Source organism: Humulus lupulus, chromosome 8 (genome assembly GCF_963169125.1).
Source record: "Humulus lupulus chromosome 8, drHumLupu1.1, whole genome shotgun sequence".
NCBI lineage: Eukaryota > Viridiplantae > Streptophyta > Magnoliopsida > Rosales > Cannabaceae > Humulus > Humulus lupulus.
In genome coordinates, this window is record NC_084800.1 from 81,462,263 (window position 1) to 81,486,910 (window position 24,648).

The following is a 24,648-nucleotide window of genomic DNA, read 5'->3' on the forward strand; positions in this document are numbered from 1 at the left end:
TAAATGAGGAAAGGAGAATCAGACCACTCACGTTCAAGAGTGCATGAGGATTTCTCTTTCCTAGGGTTTCTTTTTTATTTTCAATCTAATTCAAAAGGATTCAGCCAAAAAATATACATTAATGTTATTTAAATGAGTTTTAATTAAGATTTTTTGTTAATTAAAAAAAAAGGTCATTTTGCTAATAATTTTTTTTGAAAAGCTAATTGCCTAATAAAAGTTTCCATTTAGGTCATTTTTACAAAACACTCTTTGGATACTGTATCTTTTATGTTGTTTTTAAATTCTTTTACTGCTTTGTTTTTAGATTCATGGCAAAGAATTCTAAAATTGAAAAGATAGTCTGGGTTTCATAAACATCATGAACAAATTTAATATTTTTTTTGAAGAATAAATACTGATGCATCAAAAAGAAGAAGAAGAATGACCGGGAAGAAGAAAGGAGAAATTTTTTTTTTGATAATTTTTATTTTTTTTACAATTTATAATATTTTATTATTTAAAATATATTTTTAATTATTTCTTAAATCAATTAATAAGACTTAAAAAAAATTATGATGTTGACAAATAATAGAGTGACATGTGTCATCTCATTCAATCTCATGTGTATTTAACGGAGTTGATAGTTACGGAAGTGGGGAAAACATAACGTTTGATATTTTTGCCGTAAAAAAAAATATTGGGTATATAAGTGTATAAAGTCAAAAATATTAAGTATTTATGCCGCAAATACCACAAATAAATATTACAGAAAGTAACATTAAACAATTAGCTTAACTAGCAACCATCAGATAAAAAAGTCATACAAATGGAGAGCACATATTAAATGTGACACTAGTTCTACTAAAAAAAACAAGCGTGAGATTAACAAGTGCCTATATATATATTTTTGGGAGCAATGCCATAATTAAGTACAAAATAAAATATTGTGTATTTATATTACATACAATACATTAACATAATTCCATATAATTTATTGCTTTTTTTATTATTATTTTTTATTTTGGTGCTATTCTTCTTTTTGTGTGATTTGTAGTGTAAGATAGAGGTCATTTTCATACGGCTAATATTGATTGTAAAATTTTGTGCTGAATGAAACATCCATTTTGTCTCAAACTTAATTTCACTGGCTCCACTAAATATATAAATATAAATATAAATATAAATATAAATTTACATCATCTTCATGATCATGAAGAATAGAAGTATTCAATCATAACTCAGGCATATCGATCGAGTATTTCATTTATTTGACCTTTAATTTTGCATATAATGAAATTTAATAAAAAATACATTTAATTAAGCAACTGAAGGTGCTATTAAAAATGGTTTAAATGTCAATAGCACTCCGATGGCCTCAACCAAATTGAGGATGAAGAAAACCATCTGCATACCTGCATTAAAATAGAGCACCAGTATTACTATTTAGTAGAGATTCTCACAACTTTTGTTGAAATATTAATATTAACAATAAAAAAAGGACAATTCTATATGAACAAGAATATATGATATATACATATATATATTACCTGGTAGGATGGGTGCGTTCAAACGCTTTTCTGCCCAAGAGAATCTGTAGAATACAAATAATTAACAAAGGGAGTGATTTTTATATGCAAGATAAATCATAAGTTCATAACTTAGAATTGTTAGGAAAAAAACATAAGGATTTTTAATTTAGGAAGCCAATCATAACCCCTTTTTTTTAAGGAAAGACTTGGCCTCGTTAAAACCTGGAAAGCAAAACTTTTTTGGGAAAAAAGCTCAAGATGAAAAAGAGTATCATTGATAATAACCATCGGCTTAAATACAAGAGTTAATACAATAAATGCATAAGATGCCATAACATATGCTCCTCCTTAGATAGAGCTAACTTAGCTAAGGAGTCAATTTAACCTATCAAAGGTCTAACAATATGCATATTAAAAGCTGTCTTGGATACATGTACTTTTTTTTAATAATTGAAATGAGGGGTAAGATATATATGGTATATTTTTACACATGTAACGCTAATTATTTTTATACCATAGTATTCATTTTATAGTCACAACAAAGCTCTTGCAAGTTTTAAAAAAATCTGAATAATTTATAATACCGAAAATAGAATCTAAACTAATATTTACGCTCGTGACAAAACTAAAAGTTTGGACTAAAAGTTTGGAACCTGTTTCGGTACACTATATTATTCAGATTTTCTTGAAAATTTAGAGTATATTCGTTGTGACTACAATAAACACTGTCATAAAAAATTAGAACCATAACTTATACATGTGTTTAAAAATATACGATTTACTATAGTAATGCATAAAAATCGCACACTACTATAATCGTGCCATAAATATATATGTTATTAATATGGTGTTTGAGAAATCTTCATCATTTCTCTCTCAAATCTATTATTGATTAGGAAAATAAAAAAGATTGATTATTACTTACATTGCACCACCAGCAGCAGGACCGACAGCTTTAAATAAAGACATTGCAGTCATAGCAATGCCATTAGCAGCACCTCTTTGATCTTGATCCTGTTGTTACATTAATTTTATGACACCTAATTAACCATTGATCTTAATAATTTATTTACTACCTAAATCAGATCCAATTCATGATTTTAAAATAAATAAATAAAAGAGAGAGAGAGAAAAGAACAAAATACCACTGCTCTGTTTTGCAGAATGAACATGCCAGTGACAATGGAGATCTGGTCACATAAAAATGTTAGTCCAAGCAAGTAATAAGAGGGTTACAAGAAAACACCAAAGTTGAATACCTTAACTTTCCTATGGTAATTTCTGTTTTTATGACCATTGAAATTAACTAATAAACCTCTTTAATTTAGACATTAATATAGATAGCAATATTAATGTACCTTCTACATTAGAAATTTGAAGCTTGACAATGACATTTTGCTAACAATTTAACTCTATTCCTCATTCCTTTTTGAGCCCATTTATAATCAAATTAAAAGTTTAATTTATGAGATTTATATATAATATTAACTTACACATAAGACATTCTTTATCAGTGATGCAATGTTTATCAAGATCCAAACGGTGAAGCCTGACAGCAAAGCTATGAATGGGTAACATGCCAATAGAGGTATTGATATGATCTGTTTATAGAGGACAAAATATGATACAAAATTAGTACAAAATCGAAGAATATGTTATAAAGAAATAGTTGCCTTTTCCAAAGAACATTACCCCTCCAATACGAGAGACCATTATTGGGCCAATTAGATTTTCCACGTACGGGTATAATAGCGTTTGGAAGACCATTAGACCACAACCTAGAATGAAACATTGCATGAGTTTATAGATATGTAAAAGTATATCAAATATTAACCAATAATGATCAAATGCACACCTGAGAAAGCAAGAACTTCACCAACATTCTGAGTTGAGTAACTCAAGCCCCCAAACTTTTTGGGACTCACAGCCCATAATGAGAAAATCTAAATAAATAAATAAAAGCTTAATTATTGTCACTTAAACCTCACGTAATATGAGAACATGTAATAAATTGTACGATTAATAATAGTATTATTACCTCTGAGTATGCCATGTCATGAAGTGAGAAAACTGAATAAACAATTATAGATGACATTAAGGGCCAATTTTTCAAAAGGCTTTTCTTGGAATGAGTTTGCTTCTGATGATCCTCAGCTTTATAATTCTCAGTCTCAAAAGTGAAAGAATGTGCTGCTTCCAACCCTTCAATCAGGTTACTGCTTGACGATCTGTTATTTCCACTGTGATTGTGTAATGTTTCCTGTAATAGTTGTAAGTAAAAAATAAATAATATAAATTATGATTGTGAAAATTAATATGCAAATAAAAAAAAAATATGGATAAAAATACTAACCGGAAGCCAAAAACAAGGAATAGCTACTCCAAGAGCAAAAATTGATATACAAAAGCAAGGTAAGAAATATGGAAACCTGCATAAAAGAAAATACTATCATTAGAGGGGTGCTAGAATTACCCACCTATTTCAACCTCTTAGTCAACTTTTGTTTCTAAAAACATATATCAGAGTATTTTTATTTCCAATTTTTTGTCACGGTAGTGTTCGTTGTAGTTACAACATCCTTTCTGTAAATTTTCGAAAAATTTCGAATAGTTTACATTGTCGAAAACAGAGTTACTGATATTCCAGTTTACCACGCATATTCAAATACTCTAATATGTAATTTTAGGAATGGATATTGACTAAGAGATTAAAATTAGAGGTTTAATGTATTATTATTATTTATTTTGTGCCCAAGATTAGATGTACATAAATTATTGTTCATTCTCCTTATTGGTGAAATTAAATTGAATAAATAAATAAATAGAGTACCTCCCAAGGAATGAATTTTGTGAAATAATATTTGGATATTTGTCTGCTGGCTGAATAAAAAAATGAAGAAAAATATTAGAAATTATTAAAGATGGTTAAATGGTCTAGTATTATGCCATCAAAGGATTAATTATTCACACAATATTTGGAAATAAAAAGTTGGTTCTTGAATCAACATCTTCAATCCAATTTTAATATTATCATGTTCAACCAATATATACAAAAACAAATCATTTAAAGCATTTAAACAGTTCGAAAATTAAATTACAAATTTTAAATGATTTATTATGAATTATGACATTAATATTAAGCTCATGATAAACCCTAATATTTAGAATAAAATTAAAAAGAAACGAACAATAATTATTTAGAAGTACCTGAGCTAAAAAGCCTCCCAAAGCCGGGCCTATGATCAACCCTATGCCCCATGCCGTACTAACCTGATATCAAAATATTATTTATTGCAAATAATTAAAATCATATTAATGTATAATTAGTCACTATCAAATAATTTTTGTTTTATAGCTTTTTTGATCATTTAGTTCTAAAATTTTATAACTAGGAGATCTTTCAGGAATGAAACAAATATAAAAATATTATGTCATCAAGTCATTTATAAAATATAAATAACTCCGTTAATCTTTGATTAATGAAAAATCATAATTCATATCAATTCTATTGCAAAATCTTTAAATATTCATTTAGTTTTGTTATGTATCATTTAACTTTCATTTTTATCATATGTATTTAATTAGTACACTTGTGTGATCTCACCGTTGAGATTCCTATAGCTTGGTATTCTTCGCGGAATAATTCACTTGCATAAGCCTGCCAATTAATACAATTAAAAAGTTTAATATATTAATTGACAAGTAATTAGGTAAAAGTTTACTATAATCAAGCTAATATTATAATGGTTAGGAGTAAAATCACCTTGACCAAATAAGAAAGACCCAACAATAAATAATCAGTATTTTCTCAAAAAAAAAAACTAAAGAATAAGTGGTGCGTGTATAGAAAAACTATTATCCGACTCGGAATAGTTTAAACTATTATAAAACACTAAACAACATCCCAAAAATCGAGAGCTTCTTTGGGTGACAATCTTGTTTTTCCATGAAAGGACTCTCTATTTTTGGTCCATAAAAACCTAAGTATTTTTATACGACGGTAAGTATCCCCCAGTTTTTGGGATTTATGGTATCCAAATTGAGGTGGAAACAGTAAATTAAATATTAAATAATTTACGGTGTCAAAATCAATATTGAAACAATCAGTTGCACACTTTAACTTACTGTTTCAAACTTGATTTCAGCAATTAAAATCTCGAAAACTGGTGAAATACCTGCTATAACTACAACTAACACCGTTATATATATAAAAAATTGAGTTATAATTTCTCCACGTACCAAAAATAGAGGTATTCCTACGGGTAGAAGAAAAATGACACCCATAAAACAAAAGACGTCACTACAAAGAATTTTCATTTAACTAATATGTTTATAAGATAATTATATGGTGTATACCTAAAAGGTATGCACTTTTTGTGTTTCCCAGCTCGTGATCATTTTTTGTGCAATTTTTTTTATGACCGTGTATATTGTATTTATTTAGAGCATCATGTAAATTTCAAGAAATTCCGAATACTTTACCATGCCGAAAACTAGGTTCAAACAAATTTTTCATGCTTATAAAAAAAATTAATCACGCATCCAACAACCTATTTGAACTTAATTTTTAACACTGTAAATTATTTAGAATTTATAAGTTACTTTAAATAATTAAAATAAATACAATCATAAAAAAATCGTGCTAAAAACTATTAACGAGCCACAAATACAATAAATATACACCATAAAAGTATCCTATGTATATAATTGGTGGAAATTTTCATCTTTATCTGAGTGGTAAACTCAAGGCATAGGAAAACGAGTACTATGGTGGTACCTTTATTGGGCCAAGTAAACCATTCAAACATCCAAGAAGAAACCGGGTAGCTAGGGCCATCCAAAAGTTCACACTAAGTCCAAACAAAGTGTTGAAAATAACCCTGAGGTAAATAAAAAAAAAAAAAGAACACCGTCAAAACACAATAATAATAACATAGTATACACTTTGAGATAAATCAGTACAACGAAATCATTAAGTTACTAACACTGTGAAAGTTCCTATTATTATGACTGGTTTTCTACCATAGCGATCGGCCACATATCCCCATAAAACAGATGTCAGTGCTCTGCCCAACATATACGAAGATCCTTCACATATTTTCAAGTAATTTTGTCAGTTATTTTTAATTAAAAATTTAATTATAAATAAGAAAATAATTATATAATTATACTGAATAAATAAACTCACCAACATAACCAGCATAGAATCCAATATCCTCCTCTCGTTTAGCAACATTTAAATCCCTAATCTGCAAATGCAAATGACATTGACACAATCAATTAACAAATTAGAAATATTTTAATTTTAGACATGGTCACGATTTGTAGAAAAAAATGTAACTAAATAAATATATCATCTTTATAATATTGTAGCTAAAAGATTTGATCATAAAAATAATGTAACTAAATGTACTTTTATTAGGGACAAAATATAATAAAATATTACCTTTAAGTTATGACTAAACGCTACATGTAATAAAATAAATAAAAAATTACCAGCAACTACTTGTTTTTAGTGAACTATACTTTATAAACTTAATTAGCACTAAATTAAGTGGCATCATTCGTGTTTGACTTTTGAAATTAAAGTTAGTAATTGGCATCATTTGAGTTACACTGTAAAATATTAGATATATATAAAAATCTTTAGTTGTAATTAAAAATGGAGTTCACTTTTCATTATTTAGAAACTTTAGCATAATATAATAAGGTGGGTGGAACATATATAATACATATCATGTGTATTGTAATCATGCATATAACATTATTAGAGTTTTCTTTTCTTAAAAAAAATATTTCACATATTAGTGTTTATAATCCAAAAAATTTAGTTCACTACCTTTATTAGTCACGTGCCAATTAATTTGTGGTTCAAAGATTTTACAAAACATTTATCAAGTAGGGGACATATGAATGGCCAAATTAGTAGTACTGCTTTATGTGAAAAGACAATCCAACGGCTATTATTACTCGACAATTATGGATGAGGAAAATTCATGGCTAATGATATTGATTGGTAACCTTTTAATTATGAAGATAAAAACAGAACAAATAAATAAATACATAAATTCTTAGAAAGGTAGGAAGAGAATTCTGATACAAATTAATAGTAAGACTCACCATGAAATAGAGGAATGGAAAGAGAGACGATATTGGCAAAGCTGAAAAATTAAGCAAAAATCAAAAGGAAAGATATTAATTAGGGTTACGTAAGGCATGATGAAACAAAATATTATGTTACTATAAATCACATTATCAAAGTCCATTAAATATTGAGTCGTACTACACAGCTTACTCTTCTATTCCGATATTAAAAATAAGGTGTGAACATAAATGATAAAAAATATTATAATAATTTTTATTAATTCTATAGCTAGACATCCAGATCTATAATAAGACCCACATATCCATGACTTTAGAGCCAACGACAGCATTATTTTTTATAAAGTTTTAAGGGTTATTTGGTAAAATATTATTTTTTAAAGTTATTTTACAATTTATTTAGTTTTGATAATTTTTTTGAGAGATTATTTTACTAATTAACTCAATTTACAATGTGATATTTTGAAAAGGTACGTTGCACTGAGACACCATTATTAGAAACATAGGAAAAAAAATGTGATACATATCTTATTTGGTTTGGTGAGGATAAACTTGTAAATATACACTCACATATTATTTGAGAACTGTTCAATAGGGCTCTTATACATGTGCGGCCCACTATAATAAATATATCCCTTATTCAATGTAATGTAAAAAGTAAGTTGTACAATAATAGTGTTTGAGAAATAGTTAGAAACACAAAAATTACAGCTAAAAACTAAACTCTATAAAACTTAACTTTTAACTTTTTCAAAAATAATTTTTTGAAATTTTTTTGCAATAAACTTATTTATTATATATTACTTAAAATAAATTAATATTATAATAAAATATCAATATTTAGTTCTTAAAATTTTTTTGTCCAAAAAATATTTTTATAATTTATATTTATTAGATATTATTTAATTTTAGTAAGTTTAAATTAACAAATCAAGTTTATTATACACTATAACATTATTTTTTTGTTTCTCATAGTATTTTTAAATTATAGTTTATAACTTAATTTTATATATTTGTGATGATATCATGACCAAAAATATAATATCATTATTATTATAATTCTAATCTTAGCTACATCTGATTTTATAATATATACTAGATACAAGCAATATGCAATATGCATGTTTGCTTAGTTTTATTTATTAATTATTTTTATTAAATTTATATTAATGTCATATAAATTTTAAATAAATATCCTATTTTAATTAAATAAATTATTTATTTTTGTTTAAGTTTATGTTTGTTTTAGTTTTTTGAATTTAGGAGTAACAACAATAGATTCTATATTATATGTTTAATGTAATATTAAATATTATACGTAGATTTTAAATTTAAGTTTCTTGCTAGTTTTTTTTAAAAAATAATTTGTTGTTAATTCAAAGTAGATTATATTATGTGTTGATATGATATTATTCTAATAAGTGAGTTTAAGTTTAATTAAATTTTATTTAAGTTATAAAACGTTTGATTTTATTATTTTTAAATAATTATCATTATAAAATATCTCAAAAATATCATATTTTAATTTGTTTAATTATTTATTATTCTAAAATAATTATTATTGTAAAATATCTTATTTTAATTTATTTAATTATTTATTATTTTTAAATAATTATCATTGTAAAATATCTAAAAAATATCATATTTTAATTGTTTTTAATTATTTATTTTATTTTATTTAAGTTTAAATATTTATAAACTACCGTTAAATATAAGAATATTCTGTTAAAGTTAACATTAAAAAAATAAAAAACCCAAGAATTTCCGTTATCTACACACTTATTATATATAAGAGATATATAATAATATATATTATATAGTATAATATTTTTGTTTATGATCATTTTAATAGTTTCTTATAAAAAATATTTAATTTAAATATGTGAATTTGTTTTAATAAAACAAATATAACATAATGATACTACTTTTTCAATTCGCATTTTTTAAAATTTATAATTTACCAAACACTTAATAACTTTTTCCTACAACACAACTGCAGCTGTTGCTTTTTACCACAACCGTTTTTTTGCCACAACTGCTTTCAGCTGTACCAAACTAATCCTATGTCATTTTTTTTATATATAATATTATTTATTTATTTAAAATTTATATTACAATTATACCAATTTTTTAATAATAATAATAATTAATAAATACATCCTGACAAATGAATAAATTTCACAATTTATGGTTACCTCTTCCTATTCATTATAATCAATTTTAAACAACAAGCCAAACTGGTTTCACAAAAGATGAAACACCACCAAATTACTACACAAGCATATAAGCAGGAATATAATTTTCAGCTTGTAACAAGAAAATCTTTAGTACAACAGAGAGAAATGCATAATATCAATTAATAAGGAGAGAATCCTAGTTTTATATGCTAACTATATTGAATCTATATAATATGTATTTATATATATATCTACACGTATTACTTCCGTGATAGGATGATAACGACAAAGACAAGTTGTTTATCACAACTAAACCAATATGGGTCCACATATGTATGGCCCAACTTCAGAGGAGCTAGCTAGAAGGAGTTGCTTTTTTTTCTTTCCTTTCCTTACCATCGTCAAAAAATATATATATTAAACACCTACCAAATATGTAAATCATTTGGCAAAGTACAAGCTTGGACGTGTTATGTTTGTACACTCAACTCCATCAACCAAATATGCACTTGGACTCTCAATAAGTTTTCTTCTAATCACCTTATTAGTTAAAATAAGGTCATAAATTTTTAAGTAATATTTTTTTTGTTTGCTGATCAAATTATTGGGCGGAAAAATAAAACTTTCCCAAAGTTGTCGAGTAACTATAGTATTGAGATATGAGAGATTTCAAACAAAACAATGGTACTAGGTGGTTGAAGGAAAGAGAGCAGGATAGTTAGAATGATTATAGGAATGATCTTAAACAAAAATAGAAAAAAAAAAGAATGGAGAGGATAATATAATGTGAAGTTATTTTGATGAAAAAGATATTAATTATTAAAATTACTATATTATCTTTTTTTGAAAAAGGATATTTTGTATATTCTGTTTTGTTTTTTTGTTATGGATTCCTCCATTTTTGGAGGGATTGAAATTTATGGGTTTGAATCTCTCATCTCGCTTACTCTTTCTCTTTCTCTCTTTATCTCTCCCCTTACACCCCTCTTCGTCCACCTTTCTCATCTCTCCCAAACATGGTGTAAAAATGTAAAGGAATCTAATTTTTTTGTTAGGTTTTTGAATCCCCAGGTAAAACCATACAGATTTTGAATTTCTGATAGACTTTTTTTTTATATATATTTATAAAAGAAATGGTTATAAAAATTCCACCAAGATTGTAATCCTCCTCTGGATCTTCCCTCCACCCAGAAAAAAAAAGAAAAGAAAACAGAGAGAGAATAAGATTATTATTATTACGTACCACTAGCGATGACGATAGCCCATATGCGAAAGAGGTCTCGAAAAGGGAAACCTTGTTGCAAATTTTTATATTGCTCAACCTTGCAGCCTGGGCAGTCGGGGTGGTAGTAGTACTCCTTCAAAAGCAACCCCTCTCTACACTCATCTTTATCATTATTTCCTTCCATTTTTGTTGGTTTCACAAAGCCAAAACACACACACACAGAGACTATCCTTTAATTATGAGAAACCAATAAATCTCTCTCTCTCGTTTACATAATATATTTATATGATATGATAAAGTACGTTGCCTCTAGCTGTAGCAAGCAGCCGTAGCTGTAGCAAGCAGCCGTAGGAGATTTGAAGTCAGTCAAAAAGGGCGGTTTTAATATATATATTTGAAGACAAAGAAAGGGAGAGAGAGATGGGTTTGCAACAGTGAATACAAAGGCAGCCAGCTGGAGTAAGAAACACCACGTAATATTACCCTCTATATCTACGCCAATCAAATCCTACCCCTACATATAGAATATAATTATTAGTATTTCTTCAAATAAAATTATACATATAAAAATAAAGAGATAAATTAAGTATTTATTGTGCTGGCAATAATTTATTCTGTCAATGTTGGAAATGTATGTTTCATTTTTTCACTGTTGATGGTTGTCGTTATTCATGCGAGAATGAGAGCAACAATAAAATTCAAATTCTATTTCGCTTTTTATTCGTCTGAATAGATTTGGGCTTGTGTGTCCTGATGTGACCCTTACTCTTGACAAGGGACTATTCACAATTCATCACATGGCCAGATGATTTTTTTTGGAAGTGCATTATTATTATTATTATTTGACAATCTTGATAGCTCACGGTCTCTCACTCCCTTTTCTTTCGTTTTCTTCATCACCGGCACCCCAGACCCAGCCCTTTGCAGACATGGCCGCAACCACCCCAGGGCCACGCCATCAACGAACTACCCCATCACCACCTCCTCCCTTTGTTGCAATGTCTCTCTCGCGCACGATGGAGTAGATCTGAGTTTTGGGTCTAGCCTCAGAGATAGCAACCCAAATCTGAGTTTTTGGCCACCGCTTCTGAGTTTGAAGCTTCACCATTTTTGAGTTTGGGTCTAGCTCCAAAGATGGCCTCACAGATTTGAATAACTATGCTGAGTGTGTGCACGGTGGAGCCAACAATTCCAATTCGTAGTGTATGTAAGACCACATAATCTAATGGTTGTGTTAGTTAGTTTGTTATGCTTTGTTTTTATGTTTGTTAGAGTTTTGTTTCTATGTTTGGGTACGAGGAATTTGCCAAAATGACTTTATCAGATATTTGCAAAATGGCTTTTTTATTTTAATAAATTTTTATAGTTATTACATTTTTTTTAATCTGATGATATACATATAACAAAACCCTAAATAATAGTCCATCGTCTTCCTCCTTTATTCCTTTCTCTTTCACATACCTCTGTCTCTTCTTTTTCATTGAAGACAGCAACCTCATTCTACCCTAAAAAGTTCGCCGGCGATGAGCTCCAGCCACCCTCAATGGTGACAAGATTTTTCGTGGTATTTATTTTCTTTTACTTATTTCCACAATGTTTCACTTTCACTCATTCCCTTACTCTCTCTCTCTTATGCTCTTTATTTTGAAGAAAATATAATGGAAGCAGCAATGGAGAAATTAACTACATTTTGTTAGTTGTCATCAAATGAACAAGTAAGATTATGATTATAGTTTAATGAATTAGAATGATTAAGATTATGAGTTTAATGGATTAGAATAATTTTGATTTCGAGTAAATTGATGTACAATTTGAAAAAAGTGAAAATTATATAATTTTAAATTTATTTTCATTGTTAGAGTTCATCGCTGTTCCGAAAATTATATGAATATTGAGTTGAAAATTACACTAAAAGACCATATGAAACTCATAGAATCGCCTAGTGAAATTAAGGGTCTTTTAGGGTATCTCGGTGTAATTTTCTTCTTAATGTTAAAATACAATAAGCAACATTCTATGACATAAGGAATAAAATTGAACTAACGGACCCACAGGTCGCTTAATGTATTTTAACATAAAAAATAAAATTGAACTAAGCGACCATGTGATCGCTTAGTGTCTTTTAACATAAAAAATAAAATTAAACTAAGCAACCCAAAGCGACCATAAGCGACCCGCTTAGTTCAATTTTAGTCTTTATGTTGAAATACACTAAGCGACCCTGAGGGTCACTTAGTTCAATTTTATTCTTTATATTAAAATACACTAAGTGACCATAAGCGACCTTGAGGGTTGCTTTGTTCAATTTTATTAGGGAAATTTGATAAATCATGCTTACATTAGCTTAATAATTAAAATTTGAACCAAAGTTAACCACCCTATGATACAAATGCTTATCTTTCATTTAATACCAAAAATACCCCTCTCATAACAAAATCCCATACCTTTCCTCTCTAAAATCTTGCAAAAAAGATACACATGGGTAAGTAATTTTCTTTGATTCTTGTTGTTGTTGGTTGTTTTTATAATTTAGATTGCTGTTTAGATGTTGGATCTGTAGTTTGTTGGTATTTTTTGCTGTTTTTTTGGTGAAAATCGTGGTCTGTGAAAATCTGCGTTTTTTTGGGTTCCTTGAATTTTTTTCTAAATGCCCGATAGTGTCCGATATAGGCCCGATGCAGGGACGATAGTTGTTGGGTTTCAAGGTTAGTGATGAGGTCCGATGGCCACCCGATGCTTGCCCGATATGTTTTGGTTACCCGATGGTCATTAAGGTTCGATGGCTACCCGATGGTTGCCCGATATTTATTTTCATTCTACAAACCCTTTAAGTACGATAATGGATCGATACGAGTCCGATGCATGTCCGATAGTTGTTATTAAGTTAATGCAGACCTATTAGTACGATTGTACACGATGGTACCCGATAAGTGCCCGATGCTTGCCCAATAGTACGATGGTACACGATTTTACCCGATGGTACACGATAGTGATAAAAAAACTTGATAAAAACCGTACCTTTCGGCTTTTCCCCTGCCCATTTCCCGTTCCCTCCCAAATCCCAACTCTTCACTCCCACAAAACCATCGAGCAACATAAGTACTCACACCCGACGCTTCTCTCTCCCTCACCCACCATCACCCGACGCTGCTCTCTCCCTCACCCGACGGTCGGAAAAACCCCCACCGGAGACGTAGAAAAACCAAGCCCCAACCCCCACTGGAGACGAAGAAAAACCAAGCCCCAACCCCCACCGGAGACGAAGAAAAACCAAGCTCCAACCCCTCACCGGAGAAGAAAAACCGACACCCCATTGCGCAAAAATGTCTAGGGTATGTGTTTTTTTTAATCTCTTCTCCATTAAAAAATGTTATAGTATGTATTGTTGAATTTGACTGTGTTAAATCTGACTGTGTGACATCTGATAAACCGTAAAATTTTGAAAAAAATTTCTGGGTTTTTTAGAGGTACGATAAGGTACGATAGTGGGTCGATATGGGTACGATAGTATTTGTGTTTCTCATAACTTCAGGTTGAAGATGAGTGTACGATAGGGGTACGATAGTGGTTCGATGGTGGTACGATAGGTTGTGTTTTCTGATAACTTGAGGTTGAAGATGGAGGTACGATAGGGTACGATGTTGGGTACGATGTGTGCCCGATAGTGGGAACAAATTGTTGTGTATGTTATAATACGATGGTGTACGATGTGAGGTACGATTGTGCACGATAATGTTATAGTTCCAGTTTTCCATTGGTGTCCGATATGGTGCGATAGATTCCGATAGTTGCTCGATAGTATATTGCAGAATATAAAATTTGATGTTTTTTTTTGTTATTCTATTTAATTGGGTATTTATTTGTTTTATGCAGAACTTAAGATCTCCACAACTGATAGTTCCAGTAGAGGAACATTTTACGGGACGTATCACTTGGCGCGGCAGTTGGTACTTTCCAAAGATTAAAGCAAAATTTATACAGTGTGGTTTATTGGATAGGGTGAAGGAATCCCCTTTCAAACAGTTCTTCATGGCGGAACCATTAAATTTTTCTGGTGCCTTAGTCCATCAATTGTTGTTGCACAAATTCAGAGGGGAGAAGACTGACGAAGTCCAGTTTTATATTGGGAAAAAAAGATGTAGATTTAGCCAATTGGAGTTCGCTTTAGTTACTGGTTTAAATTTTGAGGCCGGACCGTCTGAAGCTGAGATTAAAGCGAAGACCACTTCGGATCGGTTAATTCTTGAGTACTTCAATGGTCATTCCCAAGTGAGCATAGGGCAACTGCGCAGAACTTTTGAGAGTTGTCAAATAGTTGATGATGTGTACAAGATGAGTTTGTGCTTATTAGTTGAGGGTGTTTTGAAAGGTCGTGAGGAGAAGTTGATGGTTTGGACTGACATGTTGAAGATGGTAAACGATGTTGACTTCTTTTTCCAGTACCCGTGGGGGAAGATATCATACCAGAAGTTGTTACAAACTTGTCAAAAAGACTTTGTTGAAATGAAGAAGCATTTACAGAAGAAGATTGAGAAAGGAAAGACTCAAAAGGAGGCCAAGTACTCTATTTATGGGTATGCTGCAGCATTGCAGTATTGGGCTTTTGAGTCCATCATTGAGTTGGGTCAGGATCATGCTGTGAGATTGGGCCAAGGCATACCAAGAATGATCAACTGGCAGAGCAAGGAGAAAGTAGAGATACACAAAGAGCAACTTATTAAGTTGTTTGCCAAAAAGGTGAGCTTTTACTTTACTTTTGAATGTTCTATATTTTTTTCTAGATATGCAATTTTATGGGTACTGCACGATAGGAATACGATAGAGTACGATTTGAGTACGATTATGGGGTTATTTTGTGGTTTTTTGTCAACTGTTTGAAAACTGACTAAGTGATACGATTTGGTACGATGATGGTCCGATGGGGGTACGATATGTATTCTTTGTTAATGTAGTAGTAGTGGTACGATATTGGTACGATGTTGTACGATGATGGTACGATAGTTAGCAAGCAATTCTCACTTACGGGTACGATATTGTTATGTTATGGGTACGATATGGGTACGATAATTGCATGATATGGGTACGATATGGGTACGATTGGGGTACGATAGTTTACCAATTGACATGATATATTGTTTTACTTTCCAATCTAAATATGCATTGTTTTTTGTGGCAGTTGACAGTATACCCCTACCTGTGTGCCCGACCTGCTGAAGAACAGTATGTGAGGACCCTTACAGACAATGAAGCCCCATTGTATGTGGACATGGGGTTAGAGGAACTAGAGGTGGGTCCCGATGGACAGCCTACACAGGAAGCCTTACAGAGCCAGGCTGAAAAGCTTGCTGAGAAGTTAGCTGAGCAAGCAGAAGCAGCAAATATTTTTAAGGAGGTTCCACCAGCTCAACCTGAGGCACCTGAGGTTCCCCCATCAACACCTCATGCCAGCACCTCCTCCCAAGCTGAGCAACCAGACTACTCTATGATTTTGGCCAGGTTGGAAAAGGTTGAAGGGCAACAAAGTGCCCTTATTAAAGGTCAGTCCGAGATCTTGGGTCAATTGCAGAAGCTTATGACAATGATGGAAGATCTTAGTAGGCCAGTTCCAGATCCACACCCTCAGTCCACTGAAGAAGGCCCTCAGTCTCCTGTAGATGAAGACATTCTCCCTAACGATTACAGACCTGATGATGTAGATGATCACATTTTTCGCACACCAGAGGATATGCAAATTACTGTAATCGGAGATACTGAAGATTCTGAAGTACAATTCTTAAACATAGCTCCACCAGCACCGGAGAAGAGGAGAGAAAGAAAGAGGCCTAGGTGGTTCGATGAGTACACTGCAATGAGGAAAAGGAATAAGAAATCGAAGACAGCAGTGAATGTGGATCCATTGAGGGTTGTTGATGGTAAATTACTTATGACCTTTCACAAGTGGTTGCTTGGCACCATTGGGAATAAATATCCGAGGGAATGCTTCTCAGGGACACACGATGCTGCTTGGTTCCTGAAACTGCATACTCCGAGGACATGGCTTTCTGACTCTGTAAGTTTTCTATAACTTCATAATTAAATAATGTTGAAAATTTATTTAAATGTTTCTATATATAGTGGTACGATATGGGTACGATATGGTACGAAAGTAGTACGATAATTATAAGTGTCAAATTATAAACTGTTTATGTCAATGGTACGATGGTGGTACGACATTAGCACGATAGTGGTACGATGGTAGTACGATAATGTACGATGATGGTACGACAGTGGGTACGATGGTGTATAATACTAGTTTTTGCCATAAAGGTACGATGATGGTACGACATTAACACGATATTGGTACGATAGAAGGTTTTATTGTTAATATATTCATGTACGATTGGGGTACGATAATGGTACGATTGGGGTACGATAGTTACTATATTCATGTCTGATAGTTTTTTTGTTTGTTTATTTTGGTACGATATTGTGGTTACTGACTTAATTTTCCTTTAATGTAGCATTTAGATGCAGCATTTCATCTCATGAGGAGGCGTCTAGAATTTTATCCTAACGTGTACCCTCAGAAATGTGTTGTTATGCCTACAATTTTTCCCGAATCATTGAAGGGTCGGTGGGACGCTTTTCCAGGTTCTGACTACTCTAGATTTAGTTGGGATGACAGTATATTGGACCTGGTTAGGGGTGATGCAGTCCAGTTCTTACCGAGTTGGCAGAACAAGGAGTTCATTTATTTTGCCCTCTTCTTGAAAGACCAAATGCATTGGGTAGCTGTAGAGGCAGACCTGAATGGGTGGATGCTCAACATCTTTGACTCCAGTATTGGATCAATTTCCGAAAACGATTTGATCAGCTTGATGGTTGACTGGTGTACCATTTTCCCGTCGGTCTTGCGACAGTCCGGTTTATTTGAGAACCATGACGTTATACTCGCGCCTCAGTTGACAGCATCAGAGAGTCAGGTCAGACCCTTCGATTGGAAACTCATTCCACGTGAATTCGTACCGCAAACAAAATCCAGGTGAACTTTATTAAATATCACATATTAATTATTATTTCTTAATTACAAAACTTTATTAAATTATTGTTTATTTTCTAATGCAGTGGCGATTGCGGATGTTACGTAATTGAGCATATTGAACATAAGCTTCTACAACTACCATTTGATAATGTAACTGACAATAATATGAAACTTTTTAGGCAAAGGTGGTGTGTAGACTTATTCTACCAAAACTTATGTTGAACGGTCTTAATTTTTTTGAATTGTATAATTTTTTTGATTGCTCTTTTTGTAATTACTACATTTTAATGTGTTTAATCTTTGCATCGTACTATCATCGATCACTATCGTACTCTATCGTACCCTCACTTGCCTCACAAATTTCACGAACAGTCCTGAAACCATACCATCGTACCATTATCGGACCAATATCGTACATTATCGTACCCTAATGTCGTACATTAACTATCGTACTACATCGAGCAACGTCGTACCATATTGTAAGATACATTTAAATAATCCTACAACAAACAATATCGTGCATTGTCGTACCGGAATCGTGCACTATCGAACCAACGCTGGATTATTACATATTTAAGAGTTTCATAATGGAGAAAAAAATAGAAAAAAACCTGCAAAATCCAGCACATAACAAATATTACTAGTTCAAGCAGAAATAAAACATAATAGGTCAACTAGAATACAAACAAAACAAGTTAACCTCGGTACTTGCAAGACGCTTTGTTGTGCCCTTTACCACCACACTTGCTACAACATCGTTGTATCACAACCTTGTCTCCATTAGAAGGATATCGATTTTTCCTAATTCGTCCGACCTTTTGCTTCTTCGGTCGGCCTACAGGTTTCTTCTCAATCGGTACTCCAACTTGGATGTTCTTAATGTCTTCAGGCAATTCCCAATCATCCTCATCACCAACTGGCATAATTGTCCCCTCATATGTGCTCTTCCAACTCTCTCTTGTGTAATATTGAGAGCACAATGCGTACATGCTAATATTTCGTTCTTGAGCAGCAGCACATGCATGTGGACAAGGAATCTTCATGATTTGGAATAGGCCGCAACTGCATTGTCGTGCCTCCAAATCAACTATACCACCGCTCTGAACTGTTCCTCCGGGGTGGACATTAAATGTATAAGGTCCAGCTCTGTCGACGCTTAAGAACCGAGATTTCTCAAATTGACATGACAAGTCCCCTTCCATAACTGGTGATAGAGTCGTGCTACACTTTTCAGCGTTTTCCTTTCGAGTAGCAAACCATGTTTGAATAGTAAACCTGATGAATTCAACAAAAGCAGTGATCGGGAAGGCTCTTGCGTCCTTAGTTTTGCTGTTGAAACTTTCAGCCCAATTACTTGTCATTACATTGTAACGGTCCCCTGGAAAGTACGCACGAACCCATCTTTCAAATCCAATGCCCTCAAGATATAGTGCAACTCGAACATCCATTGCTTTTATCTTTTCAAATTCTCTTTCAAAATCTGTCTTCTTATACGAGTATGCACAACTGTAAATATGATCCGTGAAGCAATCAGTCTTGAACTTGCTAGCCACGTTCATAATAATGTGGTGGTAGCATGCGCCATGGGGTGCATCAGGGAAGACAAGTTCCAAAGCATGAACAATGCTTTGATGCCTATCCGATACGAATGCTAAGTTCTCAACATCACCAATCGCTTGTTTCAACTTCCTCATGAAATAGGTCCAAGAGTCGTGGTTCTCACTGTCAACCATTGCGAAAGCAATCGGAAATATGTGGCTGTCTGAATCCAATGCCACGGCACACAACATTTGGCCACCATACCTAGTTTTCAAGAAGGACCCATCAATACATATAACAGGTCGACAAAACTTGAATCCCCGCCTACAAGCACCCAGAGAAAAAAAGCAATACTTGAAGCGACCCTCGTCTACCTTGAAATCAGTAATGGAATCGGGATTGTTCAACCGCAGCATGTGCAAGTACCCAGGTAACTTCGAATATGAAGCTTCAGGCGTACCCCTAACTATGTGGAGTGCTTTCTCTCTGCATCTCCAAGCCTTCTCATAACTCATTTCGATCCCGAAAGAATTCTTCATATCTTCTCTTATTTTGGAGGCTAAATAATCTGAACCGTTAACTGAGAATTTATCCTTGATCAGTTCGGCAACTACCAAAGGTGATGCTTGACGGTTATCTTTTTTTCGAACATCGAGGGAACATGTGTGTACATTTTCAAATGCTGTCACCTCGAACATGTTAGAAAGTTGCTTCTTCTTCCCTCTTAACCTCCACCCACAATCAGGATCCTTGCATGTAATATACCAAACATCAGTACCAGACTTCTTAACTATAAAGTCGAATCCCTTCTTCATTGCAAACAAGCCAGCAACCTTTTTTAAATGTTCCTTGTCTCTGAAAAACTTTCCTAAATGAATCTCCCCGCCCGATGTGCCACCCATAGATATATAGTGACTATTATCCTCAATGTCTTCTCTTGTAAACATCTGAGCTTTGAATTTACTATAATATGTCGAAGAAGAGAGTGGATCACTAAATTCTCTAGCATCATTTGTTCCGTCTGGACGACTACTACTAGTACCAGGTGTTTGGCGATCTTCTCTACGGGGTCTACTTCTACATGTTGTTTGCCTCGGTATTTGGTACGACAGTGGACTCAGGCTCAAAGCTTGAGAAAGGACCTCTGTTTCTTGGTCGTCATTGCCCTCAAAATCATTTTCAGGGTCAGGACAATCAGGAAAATCATCATGAAATGGCATCTGTGCTACATGGTCAACTGTTGGTATGAAAGGGTTTGATTCAGGTATTGCAGTGGCTACCAGCACCTCCGGATTTGTTTCTGGAACATAAGTCCCAACCTCACTACGAGTATCCTTAACAGTACTTGGTGGAGGATTACGATCAACAATGATATTCTTCTCCACCAAAGTCACAAAAAGGGGAACAAATTCATCTGGCTTCTTCAAAAGCATTGACAAATATAAGCTTACACCCTTGTCATTCCTTATAAGTTCAGGCCGATACATTAACCCTTTCATGTACTTATAATTCACTTCTAATTTCAGGTCATACTGCACTTTGTCAACCTCCAGCTCTGAGTACAGAAGTTCAACAAGTTGTGAGTAAGTTATGTCCTTCTCCAACTCGAACGTTAAATTTTCGGCTCCATTAAAAACCCAATCTCTACCTTCACGCTCCCAAACACCATTATACATTAAGTACGCGAACAAAGTTGACCCTATCATGTACAAAGAAAAAAAATCAGTAAATGGCAACAAAATGTCGAAATTTAGTTCAAATGTTTGGGAATCGTACCAGTATCGGGCCATATCGGGCGGTATCGGGCAAAGTTTTATTTATGTTTTTTGATCACTTAAAACACTAATATCGGGCAAGTATCGGGTAACATCGAGTACCATCGTACTATTAGGTCAGCAGTAACTTAATAATAACTATCGGGCATATATCGGACTACTGTCGATCCATTATCGTACTTAAAAGGATGTGTAGATTTAAAATAATAATCGGGGCAACCATCGGGTAGCCATCGTACCCTTATAACCATCGGGTAAACAAACTATCGGGCAACCATCGGGTTGCCATCGGACCTTCATCCCTAACCTTGAAACTCAACAACTATCGTGCCTGTATCGGGTCTCTATCGGACACTATCGGGCATTTAGAAAAAAACTCAGGGAACCCAAGAAAACGCAGATTTTCACATGACACGATTTTCACCCAAAAAAACAGCAAAAAATACCAACAAACTATAGTTCCAACATATAAACAGCATTATGAATCATAAAAGCAACCAACAACAACAAGAATCAAAGAAAATCACTTACCCATTTAATATCTTCACTATGAGCAAAAATAACACAAAGCTTGGTGTTTCTCCTCAAACAATCCACAATGTCCGAATGTGTATCTTTCTTGCAAGATTTTAGTATAAAAATCTTGTGTGTAAAACGTATGGTGAAGAGAGAGTGAGAGAGAATGTATGGTGAAGAGAGGTATGGTGAAGAGAGGTAGAGAGGAAGAGGGAGAATAGAGAGGAAAGGTGTTATGAGAGGGGTATTTTTGGTATTAAATGAAAGATGAGCATTGATATCATATGGTGGTTAACTTTGGTTCAAATTTTAATTATTAAGCTAATGTAAGTATGATTAATCAAATTTCCCTTTTATTATTTATGTTAAAATACACTAAGCGACCCTAAGGGTCGCATAGTTCAATTTTCTTCTTAGTTGTTAAATACACTAAGCGACCTTTGGGTCTCTTAGGGTCGCTCAGTTTAATTTTGTTCTTGATGTTAAAATATAATAAGCGACCTTTGCGACTCAAAGGGTCGCTTAGTTCAATTTTCTTCTTAGATGCTAAAATACACTAAGCGACCCTTTGGGTCTCTTAGGGTCGCTTAGTTCAATTTTCTTGTTGATGTAAATATACACTAAGAGACCTAACCCAACTGAGGGTCGCTTATTTCAATTTTGTAATAAATATTTGCACTTATTATTTACATTATATTTTGTGTGTTTGGCAAATTTCAGATTTCTAGAACTATTTTGACAACAGAGCTTCTTTGTGTCCCGAGTGTTATTATGAATGAAAATGTTCAAACGAAATATAAAGTTACTATTTAGTCTTCGATGCAAATATTTGAAAAATTAAATTCTTGGTTATAAAAAACTGACAAGATTGTTTTTAGAAAATACGGTCAGTTGGGTCATTTGTTGGACCACCCTTGGAAAGGGAAGTTTTGGGGGACATTATCGCACCAGATAATTGCAAGGAGGATAAATTGTCAAAAAAAGCATGAGTTGTGGTTTTTGATAAATGGCAATTCTGTGAGATTCTCTATCCAAGAGTTTGCAATAGTATCTGGATTATACACTGGTGGCGAATTGACACCAGAAAAACTAAATGTGGTTTCATCAAACAACAATTTAAAGAATAAGTACTTCAAGGATAGGTCTATAAAAATAAAGGATGTAGCAAATGTGCTAGATAATATACCAAAAGAGGAGAGAAGGAAAGACAGAGTGAAGTTGTACTTTATCTACCTACTAAGTGCGTTTCTGTTAAATTCAAGTGCCGGTACTACAATAGATTTATTTTGGCTACGACTAGTGGACAATTTGGAAATATTTGATAAATATCCTTGGGGGAGGTTGGTATATGAGAAGATTATAGATCAAATCACTCGTGTAAAGTTCCGGAAAGATCATAATAAAGATATTATCAAGTGGAACTTCATATGTTGTCCTTGGATATTTCAGGTAAAAAAATCTAAAATTTTGTATCTAAATTTTGATAAGTATGGCTTATCACATGTCATGCTTATAGTTTTTGTTTTGATTCTTATAGATATGGATTTGTGTAGCAATGCAAAAATTGGGAGAAATGATTGGAAAAATAATTCCAGGAAATCATATTCCACGATGGATTGGTTGGAAAATAAATGTTAAGGTCAAAAATATCACAGTTGCAAGAATATCCAAAGTAATAGAAGAAGATGATGACGTATTTATCCACTTATAAAAATTGCTTATGAATTTTTTAAAATGCAAATATATTTGGCTATGTTAATTTATTTTACTTTTCTTTATTTGGTTTTCCAGTTCTTTGTGTGACCTACTCTAGTTCCAAGTGCGGAAGAGAATGTACAAATGTTCTATGAAAGACTTTATAGCTATGTAGACAATGCAGATGACATTATAGATCAGATTTCTTCATTTTTAGGCGGCAATGTCATCCTGCGTAATAATCTTCGTATTGTAGAGGCCCACAATAATATGAGTTGTTCTACGCCAGATTCCCCTCCTCCATCTCCTCATCCACCATCCTCAGAGTTTCCTTCAAACCAGATCTTTGTAGATTCTTCTATGCCACCTCCTCAGTTTACTCCTGTTTGTTCTGTGCCATCCTCACAATCTTCCCCAACTGATCATGTTTATAGTGAATTATTGGAATCACTAAAATGTTTCATGGCTGACCAAGAAAAACTACACATAGCGAGATATGGGGAGATAGAACGCTTGAATAAAGAGAGGTATGAGTAGATGGAACGTTTGAATAAAGAGAGACATAACACAATCATGGCAGCCAACTCTGAGAGTGAGTTTCTGAAGAGAGAGAGAAATGTGACATTAATGGAAAAGTTGGATGTTTTGATTGACATCCTTCGACCTGTGCATGCACACTTTTCTGGGTGTGAAGACCTACAGGTAACTTTTCAAGTACTTTAGCTTCTGATTATTCTTTATTTCTTAATTATGAGTTAAATACTTTGTAACTCCATGGTTGTAGGATACACCTTCCAATGCGCATGCAAACTTTGTAGATAGATTCACCACACCTCAAGGAGAGCATAATATAGATAGTGACCCTAAGGTAGCTAATATGGTTGCACAACCTTCCAGAGACGCAATCACCACACCATCTCATTCACCTACACATACCTATGAGACACCACCATCAATTATTTATGAAAGGGTTGGTAACGAAGAACCTGGTGTTGAGGTAGAACAGGTAGTTCGAGATGGGCGACCATTAAGATTAAGAAAACGTGCTCGAAACTTGTTATCACCTTTCATATCATGGCCAAAGAAA

General features: G+C 32.9%; 2 protein-coding genes across 2 annotated transcripts; one reads left to right on the forward strand and one right to left on the reverse strand.

Moving 5' to 3' along the window:
- Positions 1-1,142: 1,142 nt before the first annotated feature.
- LOC133797946 (protein ZINC INDUCED FACILITATOR-LIKE 1-like) lies at positions 1,143-11,346 on the reverse strand. The gene is made up of 17 exons (XM_062236082.1): positions 11,034-11,346; positions 7,632-7,672; positions 6,700-6,760; positions 6,497-6,599; positions 6,289-6,391; positions 5,116-5,169; positions 4,719-4,781; positions 4,342-4,391; positions 3,865-3,940; positions 3,550-3,771; positions 3,367-3,454; positions 3,204-3,289; positions 3,005-3,112; positions 2,657-2,701; positions 2,437-2,525; positions 1,530-1,573; positions 1,143-1,394 (listed from the first exon to the last, which is right to left on the reverse strand). The coding sequence occupies exons 1-17, from the start codon at positions 11,197-11,199 to the stop codon at positions 1,300-1,302; spliced, it is 1,494 nt and encodes a 497-aa protein (XP_062092066.1). The 5' UTR covers positions 11,200-11,346; the 3' UTR covers positions 1,143-1,299.
- Positions 11,347-16,756: 5,410 nt separating this feature from the next.
- On the forward strand, positions 16,757-18,058 carry LOC133793924 (uncharacterized). Its single transcript, XM_062231153.1, has 2 exons — positions 16,757-17,064; positions 17,516-18,058. Exons 1-2 carry the CDS (start codon positions 16,864-16,866, stop codon positions 18,038-18,040), a joined length of 726 nt encoding a protein of 241 aa, XP_062087137.1. The 5' UTR covers positions 16,757-16,863; the 3' UTR covers positions 18,041-18,058.
- The last annotated feature ends 6,590 nt before the right edge of the window (positions 18,059-24,648 follow it).

Bases quoted from the DNA above. Each gene is read 5' to 3' on its own strand.
- LOC133797946 (XM_062236082.1), bottom strand. From the start codon at position 11,199: ATGGAAGGAAATAATGATAAAGATGAGTGTAGAGAGGGGTTGCTTTTG. The intron at 3,113-3,203 runs GTAATGTTCTTT...CTCTATAAACAG, and splicing joins TGGTCTCTCGTATTGGAGGG to ATCATATCAATACCTCTATT. The intron at 1,574-2,436 runs GTAAGTAATAAT...TGTATTCTACAG, and splicing joins CCTGCTGCTGGTGGTGCAAT to ATTCTCTTGGGCAGAAAAGC.
- LOC133793924 (XM_062231153.1), top strand. From the start codon at position 16,864: ATGAGGAAAAGGAATAAGAAATCGAAGACAGCAGTGAATGTGGATCCA. The intron at 17,065-17,515 runs GTAAGTTTTCTA...CCTTTAATGTAG, and splicing joins GGACATGGCTTTCTGACTCT to CATTTAGATGCAGCATTTCA.